Below are 15449 nucleotides of genomic sequence, written 5' to 3'. Positions count from 1 at the left end.
AATTTCTGAAAGATTATGATTTCGAGCTAAAATACCATCCGGGAAAGGCGAATGTAGTCGCTGATGCTCTTAGCAGAAAGACAGGAGCTCTAGCTAGACTTGCAGATTGAGAGTTATTTTCCTCGATGGCTCATCAGAAGGCAGAAGCTCAATGCTTACCAGGTCGATTATTATTCGTGCAAACCACATTGAAGTCAGAATTGTGGGATCAGATTAAGGAAAAGCAACCCATAGACCCAGAATTGATGCAAGTAAGAAAGAAGATTTCAGAAAATGTAGAATCGGAATTTAAAATTGATGATCAAGGACTTATTAGATTTCGTCAGAGAGTGTGCATTCCCAAGGATGATCAACTTAGAAATGTGTTGATGGAAGAGGCACATCATTCTAGACATGCCATCCATCCTGGTAGCACCAAAATGTACCAAGATCTGAAAGATGCGTTTTGGTGGAGTGGTATGAAGAAAGACATTGCTGAGTTTGTTAGCAAATGTCTAGTGTGTCAGCAAGTGAAGATTGAGCACCAAAGACCAGGTGGCCTTTTGCAACCACTTCCCATACCCAAATGGAAGTGGGCAGATATATCAATGGACTTCGTTTCGGGGCTTCCTAAGACGAAGAATGGGATGGATTCAGTATGGGTGATTGTCGACATGCTAACTAAGTCAGCTCACTTTTTAGTTTGTAAGACAACTCACTCGTGTGACCAACTGGCTCAATTGTTTATTAGAGAAATTGTGAGACTTCATGGAGTACTAGATTCAATTGTTTCAGATAGAGACTCAAAGTTCACATCGCGGTTTTGGTAAAGTTTTCAAGAAGCTATGGGGACACAATTAAAAATGAGTACAGCTTTTCACCCTCAGTCAGATGGCCAGTCAGAGCGAACCATTCAGACCCTTGAGGACATGCTCCGGGCATGTAGTTTGGAGTATAGCGACTCGTGGAATGATATTTTGCCATTAATGGAGTTTGCCTACAACAACAGTTTTCAAGCAAGTATAGGCATGGCTCCATTTGAGGCATTGTATGGTCGACGATGTCGAACTCCATTGTGTTGGGATGAAGTCGGAGAAAGGAGTTTGTTAGGACCAGAGATGGTTCAGCGAATGGCAGATCAAGTGAGATTCATTCGAGAGCGTCTTCTCACAGCACAAAGTCGTTAGAAGAGTTATGCGGTTAAAAGACGTCGTGAGTTAGAATTTGAGCAAGGTGATCACGTGTTTTTAAAGATATCTCCGTTTAAGGGAGTAATGCGTTTTGGTCGAAGAGGAAAGTTGAACCCCAGATATATTGGACCTTTTGAGATACTTGCGAAGGTTTGTCAGGCAGCATACCGGTTAGCTCTACCTCCTTCCTTATCTCGAATTCACAATGTGTTTCATGTTTCCATGTTGCGGAAATACGTGCCAGATCCCTCCCATACATTGGATACAGTTGAGACTGTATTAGATTTACAAGAGGATTTGAGTATGAGAGAAAAGCCCATCGAAATCCTGGACACGAAAGTGCAAAAGCTGAGAAACAAGGAGTTATCTCTCGTATTGGTTAGATGGAGCCATCACAGCAACAAGGAGGCTACTTGGGAGCGTGAATCAGATATCCGCGAGCATTTTCCACAATTGTTTCCAGGTAAGATTCAGGATGAATCTTCTTTTAAGGGGGGTAGAATTGTAAAAAAACCCTCCGGCGAAGTCGCCGGAGGGGATTAACTTAAAAAAATAAAAAAAATAAAAATAAAACGGTTTCCCCAAAGGGGAAACCGCGTACCGAGTGGGGGTGAGGATAAACCTCACCCCCCATAATCCGCAGAAAGGGTGGGGCGAGGTTATCCTCAGCCCCTCACCCTGCGTGAGGGTTATAAAAACCCTCACGCAGGTTCCCCTTTTCCGCACCCTGCACAGAGAGAAAGAGAGTGAGAGAGAGGAGAGACTTACCGGCGACGACAACGGCGGCGGCAGCGGCAGAGAGGTAAGCCACCCCTCTGTCTTCTTCTTCGTTCTTCTTTCCTGTAGAAGCTCAAAGGGGCCGGCAGCCATGGCTGCCGGCGAGTTACAGTTAAAGAAAAAAAATTAAAATTGACAAAGATAGCGAGAAAGGGGGGGAGGTCAGCCGGCCCCTGTGGCGGCTGACTCCGACGGCCGGCCCCTGTGGCGGCTGACTCCGACGGCCGGCCCCTGTGATCGGCCGACACAGTTGGCCGGCCCCGGAGGCCGGCCCAGGCAGGGAGTGCAGAGAGAGGGTCGGCAGGGGCCGACCCTCTGCAACTGTAATCGGAAGGGGCACAGCCCCTTCCGCCCCTTTTTTTTATCGAGGGACCGGTTCGGTCCGGGCCCGAACCGGGTTGGTCTGGGCGCGACCCAGACCGAGCCGCCGGTCTGGGTCGCACCCAGACCGAGTGTTAAAAAAAAAAAAGGCCGGTTCGGCCTGGGTGCGACCCAAACCGAACCGGGTCGGTTCGGGTCGCACCCCGACCGAACCGGGTTAGGTTTGGGTGGACTGGTTCGGGTCGAACCGGATCAGACCCAAACCAGTTGGGTGAACCGGTTCAGACCCAACCCAGTTTGGGTGAACCGGTTCAGACCCAAATCTGTTGGGTGGACCGGTTCGGGTCGAACCGGTTCAGATCCAAACCAGTTTGGTTGAACCAGTTCAGACCCAAACCAGTTTGGGTGAACCGGTCCAAGTTGAATTGGTTCAGACCCAAACCAGCTTGGGGGAAAAACCGGTTCAGACGTGTTGGGTTGGATCGAACCGGTTTGATCCAAACCGAGTCTGATTGGATTGGGACGATCTGGATCCAACTGAACTGAACCAGAACGGTTCTGGATCCAATTGGATCAGTCTCGGGTCTAGACCCAGACACTCAAAACTGGATCCAATCAGGTAGGTCTGGATCCAGTCTGAATGCTCTGGGTCCAGACAGACAGTTTCAGATCCAGTCTGACAGTCCTAGATCCAGTAAGAGAGCATGGATCCTGTTCTGGATCCAGTTAGGATATTCTGGATCCAGTCAGACTTTCTGGATCCAGCCAAGCAGTTTTGGATCCAATTATGATATGGATCTGAACCCAAACAAACAGGGTTTGGATCTAGATCAGAAATTGATCAGAAGCTAGTCTCGGATTGACCCGAAATCTGAAATGTGCCAAGAGATCCATTTGGATCCGTGAGATCCATTTCAGTAAAATGGACATATCTTCGCACTCTGAACTCGGAATTGAGTGAGATTTAGTGTGTTGGATTCGTATTGAAAAGGGGAATCCAATAGTTTATGAAGTTTCAGTCAAACTAGTAATACAGAAACCGTGGTTTCTTTAATAAGATTCGGGAGGGGTATTTTGGTAATTTGGTAAGAAGTTTGTAAACTGATTAAGTATATTGCTTTAATGATCAGATCCTAGTGTTAGAGCTTCATGAGGCTCGATTTCGGTGGAAGTACAATGTTCGCACTTAAGGTAAGGGATATTATAAGTAATCTTAGATGTAAATAAACATTTTTACGTTGGTTGTTATTATATGTTGTTATTGATTAGCATGATAGTTTTGAGAGACCATGACATGCATAAATTTCATGCTTGACATTTAGAGTTGATTCATATACATGTTGATGTGATATGCAAGTTAGTTTTGATATGTCATGCATGATGACAAGAAATTCGAATTGTGATTGCATGTTTATATGATTGCTAAATATCATGCATTGTGATGAGACCATGTTTAGTTTAGAGTCCCATTTAATCTATTCACGTGTGAATAGATACTTTGAGATCAGCATGCATAACCCCTTAAATCCCGGAAGTGGCGACCTGTGGCAAGGACTACCTGGTTCGCAGCCAGAGTGCAGCCACCATGGAGAGTGGGTCGCCGGTGATTTAACGATGTAGAGACACTACATCATTGCATGATAAGTAAGAGAGGTGTGAGTCCTAATGTCACCATGAGATTAAGAATGAGATTGTTGTGATTAGTCATGACACCACTCGTGAGAGAACGAGTGAACTTTGAATGTGAGAATATTGTTCATTGTGTGAACTTAGTTATGACTTAGGATTTCACTCACACTGGTTTGGGACTCTAGAGGATCATGGATGGTTAATAACCATCATGTTTAGGATGTAGCATGAACCATGCCGAGATTGAGAGCTTGACCTCCCGGCTAGCTACCGGTGGGGTCCCCGTGGTGGTTCACTGCAATGCCTGGTGGTCTGGGGACCACTGGGAGTGTATGGTTCATTGTTTGGCCAACATGTAGAATTGGGGTGTTATACAGGATTGCTACGCTCATAGATGGCTATTACCGGTATAGCCAGCCTAGAAATAGTAGAGAGAGAGAGAGTACTTGAGAATGAAAATGAGAAAAATTAAAATATACAAACATGTGTGGTGTATCGAGAATTAAAATAAGATTAGGGGCTTAGAGTCCACTACAGTTGTAAATTGTTGTTTATTTACTTATAATTATTTCTTACTGGGTTGTAGACTCACCCCCATTTTTGTTTAATTACAACTGTAGGTTCCAGGCATTAAATCAGTCGCTTGGGAGCAGCTTTTTCAGTCTACAGCAGAGCATTGGTATTTTTACTTTCCTTGTCATTGAGAATAAATTGTAATTGCTTTTATTCTGTTATGAATGATGAACAATTGTAAGGAAAAAGTTGATTATGAAAATAAAATAAATTTTTTTTTTAGCCACGTTTTCTCTGTGTAAGCTTTGTACTCTTCTCTCTGGAAAGTAATACCAACCGAACTCGGACTCCTGAGGTCCCAGATCGGTGTGTTACAGATACCTTCGGAGTCCTAAAAGCGAGTCAACATGTAAGCACGTGGCAATCACATGGGCACATGACCGAAATTGAATGACTGAGCGCACATGGTTAAGAACTTGATGCCTGTGTTTTCGAGCCTTACATCTCAAAACCAGGATATCTGAGAGATCATTTCTTCTTGGTTTTGAGAAGCAAGCATCTCAAAATCCTGAATCTCTTGCCAGAGGGCCCCCCTCCTCCATCGGCCCACAGGTTCAGGATTTCAAACCCTTTTGGAGACCTCAGATCTAAGATCTCCAGATCTTAGATCTAGGATATGAGATCTTCTGTTTGCATTAAGATCAGATTTAGTGTGGGCCCCTGATATCCTTGGTTTTGAGATTCAAGGATCTTAAATCCTGAATTTCTGCAAAGGTAAGCCCACAGAGTTTTATGCTGTCAGGATTCAGGATTTCAAGGGATTCAGGATTTCAGGATTTCACCCCTTTATTGTCCCACAGATTCAGGATTTCAAGGGATTTTGAGGATATCAGATCTGGGATCTGTATATAAGCATTAAGGTCAGATTTGGTGTAGGCCCATACAAGATCATTCTTAGAAACTTATAGCATATCAGGTCAGAGCCCCATCTGATTGTGATCTGTCAGATGCCAAGCTGATGCCGTTCATCTATGCGATGAATGACACTCAAAAAAAGGCTGGACTCAGCATCTCCTAGATGGGCCTCACGTTTTTGCTTTTTGTTTATTTCTTTTTCAGAGCCGCTGATGCTCTGGATGAACGGCATCTAGAGTTTGCAAAAATGAACTGCTGAAAACACAGTTCAGCATGGTGTTTATGGCATGGATGAACAGCATCAGAGTCACGTTTATCACATGGATGAACGGCATCGAAGTGATCAGCTCTAACGTTTACTGCCAGAGGTAGCTCTGATCTGATATACACTCGCTTTTTATGTGGGTCAGAGGTAGCTCTGATCTGATATAAGCTCATTTTTATATTTACTCACAGGTAAAAGTTTATTTTGAAAAATTCTTAAATAATGCAGTTCTGATTCTGAGTTTTTATTCTGTATGGCACCAAATAACCAGAATCTTGTTACATGTCATCTTGCATCCCCCGACTTGTAAATTTGTCTATAATATCTAGGGCGGTTAACTGGTTAGTTGTGTTTAACATTAGATGGATTTAATCTTATGAAAATGGCTAAAACATCTTTTTTAAAATAATGGCATTTTTTAATATACAAGGTTAATAAAAAAAAATGAAGCTAGCTTTCAAAAGTTACTTTTTTGTGTTTGACTTTTCAATTTTCTTCAAGTTTAAAAGACCTATAATGCCTAAAAAAAGTAACAATGAATTTTAAAAAAATATTATTCTATGTTTTAGTCATTTTCATAAGATTCAATCCATCAAATAATATTGGCTACAAAAGCAAGAAACTAATGAGTAGAAATCACTCTTTTTTAAAAGAAAATCAATTTTTTTAGATAAAATGTTACGGATGTGATCTAAATGGTTTGTTTAGTAGGAACCTTATTTTAAATCATGTGATTAGGTTTTTAAAGGGGTCCACAAATCAAGAACTCACAATGTGCCAAAATTTTATAACTCAAAAGATCACATTTTTACATTAAAAAAAAAAACATGATTCAAAGTTTGATCCTCAACAAATAAACAATGTTGAACACATTTATGTGGTTAGAAATGAGCATTAGTTCTTTACCTTAATTAATAACCAATATTTTTTTCATATATATAAAACCCGTATCTTCAAACACTTAATGAAGATACTTTGGACGCAGTGTCATCGTTGATCGGGCATGATCCAACAACGATGTTGTGTCTAATTTTTTTTTCGTGATTAGGACTTTTAGCCTTGACTGCCTTTAAAAGTCTGGGCAAAAAAACTAACATTTTAGCTGAGGTTCAAAGCCGTCGTTAAAAGTCCTTTTTTTCAAAAAAAAAAAAAGCATGCGGTGTTACACCCGGCATCTGAATGGTTGGAAGAAAAACTCATTCAAAATACAGTGTATATATAGAGAGATGTTGCTCACTCTTTATGCACTCAAATGAAGGTTACTCAAGCTGAGCGTCCATTGCGCACCGTGATGAACGCTCAACGTCTTTTTTATGCAAAACAAGTTTTAGTGGCGCTACTAAAAGTGCCCCGCTGAGACTTTTAGTGCTATTTTAGTGCCACTAAAAGTTTTTTTCGCATAAAAAGTTGTTGAGCGTCAATCACACAGTGATTTATTTTTTACCACCTAACAAGTGAGCAGCTACCGCTTTTCCTCTCTCTCTCTATATATTTAGACTAACTTGACTCAGCCCAATTTAACCCATGAGTCTAACGGGTAGGTCGTGGGCCAACCCAAACAGGGCCTAAGCCCATCCTGTTAATTGATGGGTGAACTTGACCAGCTGAGCCTACCCGACCCGTTGCCCAAACCTACTTTTCAGCCACGAGGGCCTCCCTCTCTAGTAGGACACCAATGAGTTCGCAAGTAAGGTGGTTTCCTCAAGTTATTAAAATGAAAAAAAGCTCTTTTACGCTTTATTTGAATTTTCCTTTTATTCTTTCGGTCCATGAAGGGTTGGCTTAGTAGGGTGGGGGCCCTTTGGCTGCTAGACGGACAGTCAAGGTTCGATTCTCATGGGTGCCACCCCTTTGTGCAGGCCCCAAGAGAATAGGTTCTAGCCTCGTTTTACGCTGATGACACGGCGACGGTAAGTATGACAATCTTAGCCAGTGCGACCAGGTCTTCAAGCAGGGTGCGGTTTCTTCGGGTTATTAAAACAAAAACCTATGTTTGTCCCATTTGGATCGTGAAGGAGCTGACCAAACGGATACAGTTTCAGACCACGCTGGATCCAACCATTCGTTGCTCACTCCCACCCCCGAGTCGACCGGATCTCTCCGTTGATTGGAGGCCTTCCTCCCACACCAAAATCGAGGTTCCAGCGTTCCTTCGTCCCATCCCCATCGCCACACCGAACAGGAGAGATCGTCTGATCTCTCCTACCCCCGCTCCTCAACTCACCCACCCACCCCAAAATGATCGATTCCCCGCGAAATCTCTCGTACCCACATCATGATTCCCCAAGAAAAGGCCCCTCTCGATCGTAATCCCCAATACCCACCTTCAGTTTCCCACTGATTTCCTAAGAAAATGGCTCGGTGCTTCAGCTTCACGGCGTCGAGGGACCAGTGCTATCGGTACAGCTTCCTCGGGGCGGGGATGAGGTCGGTCACGGTGGACTTCCCCGACGGGACGACGATGCATTGTTGGATGCCCAAGTCCCGCAAGAAGGCCCGCCCCAACCTCCTCTGCATCCACGGCTTCGGCGCCAACGCAATGTGGCAATGGGGCGGTCCCCTCCGCGCCCTCCTCGCCCACTACAACGTCTACGTCCCCGACCTCCTCTTCTTCGGTGAGTCCTTCACCTCCCTCCCCGATCGCACCGAGTCGTTCCAGGCCCGCTGCGTCGTCCGGCTCATGGAGGAGCTCGGCGTCCGGAGGATGAGCGTCGCCGGGATCAGCTACGGCGGGTTCGTCGCGTACCGCATTGCCGTGTTGTTTCCGGAGGCCGTCGACCGCGTCGTGCTCTGCTGCGCCGGCGTCTGCCTGGAGCCCAAGGACCTGGAGCAGGGGCTGTTCAAGGTCTCGGACTTAGAGGAGGTCACGAGCATCCTGATCCCGCAGACGCCGGAGAAGCTCAGGGAATTGATCCAGTTCTCGTTCTGCAAGCCCCTGCCGGCGCCGCCGTCCTGCTTCCTGGAGGACTACATTCATGTGGGTTTGCAATTTTTCTTCTTTACCTTTCTTTTTCTTCTTTTTCTTCCTTGTTTGGAATTGCCTGAGAAACATGACCAAGTTCACAATCTGCTTCAGAGTACAGTTGCATCATAAAAAGAATATACAGCTGTTTGTGTACTTCGTCGCGTTAATGTGGTTTGTGTTAGCAACAGAAAGGTTACAATTACATTGGTTCAAGCTGTGAATGAAAAGGAAGCATTGAAAAAACTAGGAGTTTCCAATGAACAAACTTTTTTTCTTCTTTAAAAAACTTTTTTTCTGTTCAACTTTTTTTCTCTTTCCAGGTTATTTTCTGTGTTGTTCCTTATATTTTTTTTTCATGTTATTATTTTCATTTATAGATGTGTCATGTAGAGCTGGATTTCTCCATGCAATGCTCATTGGTCAAACTCTACAACTACATTTTATGAATGAAGATGATATGAAAAAGTACATGGAAAAATATGGAGACCTATATAAAGAGAAAAAGAACTGAAGAAAACACTGCTGCTCATTGGGAATTCTCAGTCTTGGGATGTTTCTCTCATTCACAGCTTGAACCACCTTCATTTGGGAGCTTTCATGGAGTTCAAGAATTTGGTGAGGTTTCATAGGGAAAGAACTAGTCATATTGGTGCGTAGCTGCCATGTACGTGATGTATATATGGTCCTGGTATCCAATGCCCGCTAGAAGGCGGAAAGTGGTTTATGATCATGGATGAAATTTTTTTGATGATGAAGTTCCCCATCAAAACAGGTAATCTCCGGGAGGGATCACGGACGCCCAAGCCCTTATGAAACCCACCAGTGAAAAGCATCCGGTGGGAGTCGAACCTGGGATGAAGGGGTCAGCACCTTCTCCCCAGGCCCGCTACCACTTAGGCGACCCTGGTGGATGTAATTGTGATTGAAATTGTGTGTCCATTTTGTATTGGGTATGCCAGAGTGCATTTCCATTGATCCTTAGCTCTTTTGTAAATGGTGGCATCTTTTATTACAGATTGTGCATTATAGCAGTCCAAGAAATAGGCTACTAGTACTTACTCTTAGAGGGTAGCATGGATGCAACTGGGATCCACTGATCTCTTAACTCATCTCTTATGTGTGCACAGCCAATCACATGGCAGCATTCAAAATGCTGCCCTGATCTCTTAACTCATCTCCTATGTCTGCACAGCCAATCACATGGCAACCAGACTAATGTGGATGTTTGTTAGAAAATCAGCTTTTCATGGTTGTATTCGTCGTATGTGATAAAAAGTTACACCAATGCTTGTGAAGTTGAAGGGCTCTCTGGATCTTATTATGAGCTTATACATATTAATGTCAGTCTTTCACAAAAACTGAGATGTTAATGATTGCATAGATTTCATAAGACGCCATTATTAATGTTTGTTTTCATGGAGCTCTAGTTCAAGTACAACAGTTGCAAAACCAATTACGTTTTTGTGTTCTGTTTAATACTCTTGATGCATGTAGGGTCATGCGTCATACATTCGGGGGTAATAGGACAACGTACAAACTGCTATGCCGAAATGGGATATCGAGCATATGTTGATCTGTGGGTGCATGCATCATAAATTTGGTATCAATATCTCATTACTGATTCAATGTTAAGTAAATGTAGCTGTAAGGATTGTTTTGTCATGGACATTTTCAATAAAAAGTAACATGATTAATTCAGCACCAAAATGCAATCATAAAAAGAAAAGGCTTTTCATGTTCAAATTGTTAGATTGAAAACATGATCTATATTCATGTAAACAAAAAAAACAAACATGATTTACATTAAATGACCATGTTAAGTCTATCTGTACGATTCAATCCACTTGAGAATGCACGATTAGGTGAAATTAAACTCATTTATATGCTATGCATATTTGCACCAGAGAGAGAGAGTTATTTTTTATTATATCCCTGTTTTCAAAGAGGGGATGCTCTTCTTGTGTTTTTGTGCTCATCATACAAACTGCCGAACCACGTAATCATGGTTCTGCTTCTTTGTGTATGTTACACTTTGTTCGTTTGCTGTTAATTATTTTCGCTGTTATCTATTTATATACGTGGTAGGTGACACATTTTTGCAGGTCATGTGTACTGAATGCATAAAGGAGAAAAAGGAACTGATCATGACATTGGTCAGGGACAGGAAATTATCTGATCTACCTCGAATTACCCAGGTATGGGCAGCATTTAGCAGGTTTGGTCATTGGTTTAAGTGGGAATAAGAAAAGATTAGATGACAAATAATAATAATAATAATAATAATAATAGCTCCAATGGTATTGAGAAGAGCTCACCAACCAATATCTGCAACAACAACAACAACAACTACGCCTTCATCTTAAAACAATTGGGGTCGGCGATATGAACCAAAAAAGAAAATCATTCTGGGTCCTCCACATGAATCCTTCTCCTCCAATCATTTCTATCCAATGCCATGTCCTCGGTGAGGTTCAAAGCATTCATATCCTTTCCTATCATCTCCATCCAAGTCTTCTTAGGCCTACCTCGACCTCTTTTGACTAATATATTTTTCCATTTGTCCATCCTTCTAACTGGAGCATCATTAGGTTTTCGCCGAATATGTCCAAACCACCGTAAACGATTTTCTCTCATCTTATTTTCAATGGATGCAACGCGTACCTTCTTACGTATCTCCTCGTTTTGAATCTTATCTTTTATTGCATTTTCACACATCCATCGAAGCATACACATCTCAGCTACACTCATTTTTTGAATATAATGTCTCTTGGCGGCCCAGCATTCCGTACCATATAATAAAGTGGGCCTAATTGTCGTCCTATAAAACTTTTCCTTCAACCGCAATGGCATTCTACGATCGCACAGCACTCCAGTTGCACTTTTCCATTTCATCCACCCAACCTTTATCCTATGGTTTACATCTCCATCAATTTCTCCATCATTTCGAATGATAGATCCCAAATATTTGAAACAGTCATCCACCGATATTTCTTGCTCACCAAGCTTCACTACACTCTCATCACTACTGTGTTGCTTACTAAACCGACATTCCATATATTTTGTCTTACTCTTACTCAACGTAAAACCTCTTGCTTCCAATGTCTGTCTCCATAATTCTAACTTAGCATTAACCCCAGCTCTAGACTCATCAATCAAAACAATATCATCAGAAAATAACATACACCACGGCACATTTTCTTGAATTGATTTCGTAAGTTCATCCATCACTATAGCAAATAGGAAAGGGCTTAATGTAGATCCTTGATGTAACCCAATTGTTATAGGAAAATTGTTTGTCACCCCTCCACAAGTGCGGACATTGGTTACCACTCCTTTGTACATATCTTTAATTATACTAATGTACTTGAGAGAAACACCTTTCTTCATCATTGTCCACCAGAGAACATCCCTAGGTACTCTATTATATGGCTTCTCTAAATCAATAAAAACCATATGCAAATCTTTGTTCCTCTCTCTATATCTCTCAATAATTTGTCTAGGAAGATGTATAGCTTCTATAGTTGATCTTCTAGGCATAAAACCAAATTGATTCTCCGATATCATGACAACCGTCCTCAACCTATGCTCAATCACCCTCTCCCAAAGTTTCATAGTATGACTCATGAGTTTTATACCACGATAGTTTGTGCAATCTTGTATGTCACCCTTATTCTTATATAGAGGCACCAAAGTACTCTTCCTTCACTCCTTAGGCATCTTATTTGTCCGCCAAATCTTGTTAAAAAGATTTGTCAACCATTCTAAACCATTCTCACCCAAGCATTTCCAAGCCTCGATAGGTATACCATCTGGTCCAACTGACTTTCTTGATTTCATTTTCTTTAAAGCCTCTGCAATTTCTTTCTTTTGAATCTTGCGCAGGAAGTCATGATTCATCTCATGAGAAAGAATGGAAAAGTCTCCAAGATCCTGCGCATGACTTCCATTAAAAAGCTTATCAAAATAATCTTTTCATCTCTCCTTAATCTCCTCATCTTTAACTAAAACCCTTTGAGTTTCATCTTTGATGCATCTGACCATACTCAGATCCCTCGATTTCCTATATCTCATCTTTGCAAGCCTATAAATATCTTTCTCTCCTTCTTTGGTATCCAACTTGTCATAAACCTCCTTATATACCTTATCCCTCACGTTTCGAATCACTTTCTTAGTTTCCTTCTTTGCTATCATATACTTTTCTAAATTTTCATTATCATGACTTTTACTTAGATTTCTATAACACTCTCTTTTAACCTTAATAGCTAATTTGACATCCGCGTTCCACCATGATGTATCCTTACCTAGCAGTGCATCGCCTTTAGACTCACCCAATACCTCCTTAGCCACCTTTCTCATGCAACCCGCTATCTTATTCCACATTGATTCTGAATCCTCCTCGAGACACCAATCAGCTTCCTTAACTACTTGCTCTACAAACATTCCTTTTTGAGCTTGCCTAAGGACTTTATAGATGGGGTACATCGATGCCTAGACATGTTTGCTCATTGGTTCGAACCCTCTCGCTGGAGAAAATAGTTGGAGAAATGGATTCCCAGACAGAGGTGTGGGGAAAGCTTTCACAGAATCTAATTTTAAGAACAAAATGACTAAACACGCTTCCTATTTTTAAGAAGGGAAAAATGAAAGGGGAGTTGTAGTTTCCTACTTTTAAGGTTTGTATATTATAGTCTTATATTTCAAATATTTAGATGTTACTTAAATATTTTTTCTTATCAAAACATTCTGTTTTTTTATATATATAGTTTGATGTTTCATGATTTTGATAAAATGTTAAAAATGAGATAATACTTTAATATTTTCGATATTGCAAAGCATTGCAATATCGGGGTATACCAAAATATACTCTAAAAGAAGAAAACATTTGTTGCTTTATTGCATTTAGTATTAAAACATAGTACACTTGTAGACTGTTCATTCATGACATGGTCCAAACATTTTTTTATGTCGGTGGTGGTGGTGTTATTGTTGTTATGAAAAATAAGGAGTGTTCCTAACTCAAAGGGAACCCATAACTCTGCTTAGCAACAACAATTATGTCAACAATGGTTGAAAAATGACCTTTGTGTGCATAATAATTTCATTTTGCTTCAGAATATTTTCCTATGAGCAAGTTAGTGTTGGGTCTCAATATCTTCACAGTGATGCATTCACTCTTATTACAGCCAACATTAATTATTTGGGGAGATCAGGACCAGATTTTCCCATTGGAGCTAGGCCACAGACTGAAAAGGTTAGTATATTAAGTGCTTTCCTTTCACTTCTTTCCTCTCTTCATGAAGTTCATCATACTTTGCACCTTTCCACAATTCATCCAGCTATATGTGCTAACTTGCAGACACATTGGAGAGAATGCTGAACTAGTTGTAGTAAAAAATGCTGGCCATGCTTTCAATCTAGAGAAGCCCAAAGAGTTTTCCAAGCATTTGAAACAATTCTTGATCGACCCTCTGCATGATAAGAAGATGGACTCAGTCCTTAATGGGCAAACCTAAGTAAGCAGTCATATATTGTGGCCAGAGAATTATGTACATCAAGATCTTCCAAAGACATTGATCCAATATGCAAATGAAAATCAGTTGGCTTTACTAATTTATTTACCAATTCTTATCAAATTTTAGAATCAGTTGGCTTTAGCAATTTATTTGCTATTTCTTATCAAGTTTTACGAGGATGAAGCCTCACAATGAACATTTCAATGCACTGTCCCAATAGATAGTCCTTCATGGAATGGCCGCCTTGCTCACAATTTCCCAATGGAATTGATAACAGAGACCTTGACAAATATTGCAGTATAAATTGCAAATTGCTTGGATCTTGCAAAAATGTTGCATGTAAAGAAGCTTAAAAACTAGTATATCTCTCCATATGTTTACAGGATCATTTTTAGCTGTCAAACAATTGCATGAGTAAACAGTATTGATCCTTGAAATCTGCTGATTTAGAATAAGTTGGATATGTTTTTGCATGAATGGTAGAGGTGACCAAGAAACAAGAAACCAATTTGTTTAATTTGCAAGGAATCACATGAGACTATTATTGTCTAATATAAGGTAAACTTTAGTGTTTGTAAGGTTCTTCCCTTTGGAGCGGTGCATACATGATGGTCCGTTCACTAGTATCTTGTACAACAATATGACCGTTCCTTGAGGTTCGAACACATTTAGACGATGCCATTTTCCATTTGAATAAGTGCAACAAAGTTCGAAAATGAAGGGAAAGGAAAAGAAATTGCAAATATCTAATGGCGCAAAGCAGGGAAATATGGTAGGGGCAACTTTCATACATCATCATATTGAAGGGATGTAACCAGTTTTTTTTTTATATTTACACCGAGAAACCGCCCCCAGGAACAGAGACCTAGCTGCGCTGGCTCTGCTTGTCATACTTACGGTCACTGTCCCAGCAGTGTAAAACTCTGTGGGTTTATATCCCTTGCCGGATGTAACGAGTTCAAAACCCATGGGCACGGGTCTTTTGCCACGAGGCCGAAGCTGAGTGTACTCACTCTTGGGCAAGGGAGCCTTGAGTTTTTTACACCAATAAGTTCGCGGGCGAAAGTGGCATTTCCCTGGTTATTCAGAAAGCAATTATCACCCATGGCTTAGCCAAAAGGCTCACTACTTTTTCGAGCAATGAAAGAACTGGTCCTAAAAGATGTCATCTGTTCTGTCTCTGAATTGCTTTTCTATGACAAACTTTGCTCCGTTTGACTGGACTTGATCCAAACCATAACTTTGTCACTGGCTTTCCACATTCATTTGCATGTTAATGAGAGACTGAATGTGCATGTGACACTACTCAGCAACGGGGTCTCGGCTTGTTCGGTAGGCACTGTTAGTGCACGTCACCATGTGTTGGGACATTGCAAGTTCAA

The 15449-nt window shown here is 41.4% G+C and overlaps 2 protein-coding genes across 2 annotated transcripts; both read left to right on the top strand.

The window, feature by feature from the left end:
• Positions 1 to 1253: 1253 nt before the first annotated feature.
• Positions 1254 to 5560, top strand: LOC149841307 (uncharacterized). Its single transcript, XM_090005239.1, has 2 exons — positions 1254 to 1632; positions 5529 to 5560. The coding sequence occupies exons 1-2, from the start codon at positions 1254 to 1256 to the stop codon at positions 5558 to 5560; spliced, it is 411 nt and encodes a 136-aa protein (XP_089861365.1).
• A 2225-nt stretch (positions 5561 to 7785) lies between these two features.
• Positions 7786 to 14164, top strand: LOC149841306 (uncharacterized). Its single transcript, XM_090004747.1, has 4 exons — positions 7786 to 8566; positions 10657 to 10749; positions 13738 to 13805; positions 13911 to 14164. The coding sequence occupies exons 1-4, from the start codon at positions 7943 to 7945 to the stop codon at positions 14065 to 14067; spliced, it is 942 nt and encodes a 313-aa protein (XP_089860873.1). The 5' UTR covers positions 7786 to 7942; the 3' UTR covers positions 14068 to 14164.
• The last annotated feature ends 1285 nt before the right edge of the window (positions 14165 to 15449 follow it).

The sequence above is a fragment of the Nuphar pumila genome, chromosome 4 (assembly GCF_984573655.1).
Source record: "Nuphar pumila chromosome 4, dmNupPumi1.hap1.1, whole genome shotgun sequence".
Taxonomy (NCBI): domain Eukaryota; kingdom Viridiplantae; phylum Streptophyta; class Magnoliopsida; order Nymphaeales; family Nymphaeaceae; genus Nuphar; species Nuphar pumila.
The sequence above is the reverse complement of the archived record's forward strand: the minus strand, read 5'-3'. Positions and strand labels throughout refer to the sequence as shown.

What these genes read in the sequence shown, in the direction of transcription:
- LOC149841306 (XM_090004747.1), top strand. Translation starts at nt 7,943, where the DNA reads ATGGCTCGGTGCTTCAGCTTCACGGCGTCGAGGGACCAGTGCTATCGG. An exon ending in TCCTGGAGGACTACATTCAT is followed by an intron (nt 8,567 to 10,656) that starts GTGGGTTTGCAA and finishes ACATTTTTGCAG; the next exon opens with GTCATGTGTACTGAATGCAT. An exon ending in ATCTACCTCGAATTACCCAG is followed by an intron (nt 10,750 to 13,737) that starts GTATGGGCAGCA and finishes CTCTTATTACAG; the next exon opens with CCAACATTAATTATTTGGGG.
- LOC149841307 (XM_090005239.1), top strand. Translation starts at nt 1,254, where the DNA reads ATGCGTTTTGGTCGAAGAGGAAAGTTGAACCCCAGATATATTGGACCT. An exon ending in TTTTCCACAATTGTTTCCAG is followed by an intron (nt 1,633 to 5,528) that starts GTAAGATTCAGG and finishes TTTCTTTTTCAG; the next exon opens with AGCCGCTGATGCTCTGGATG.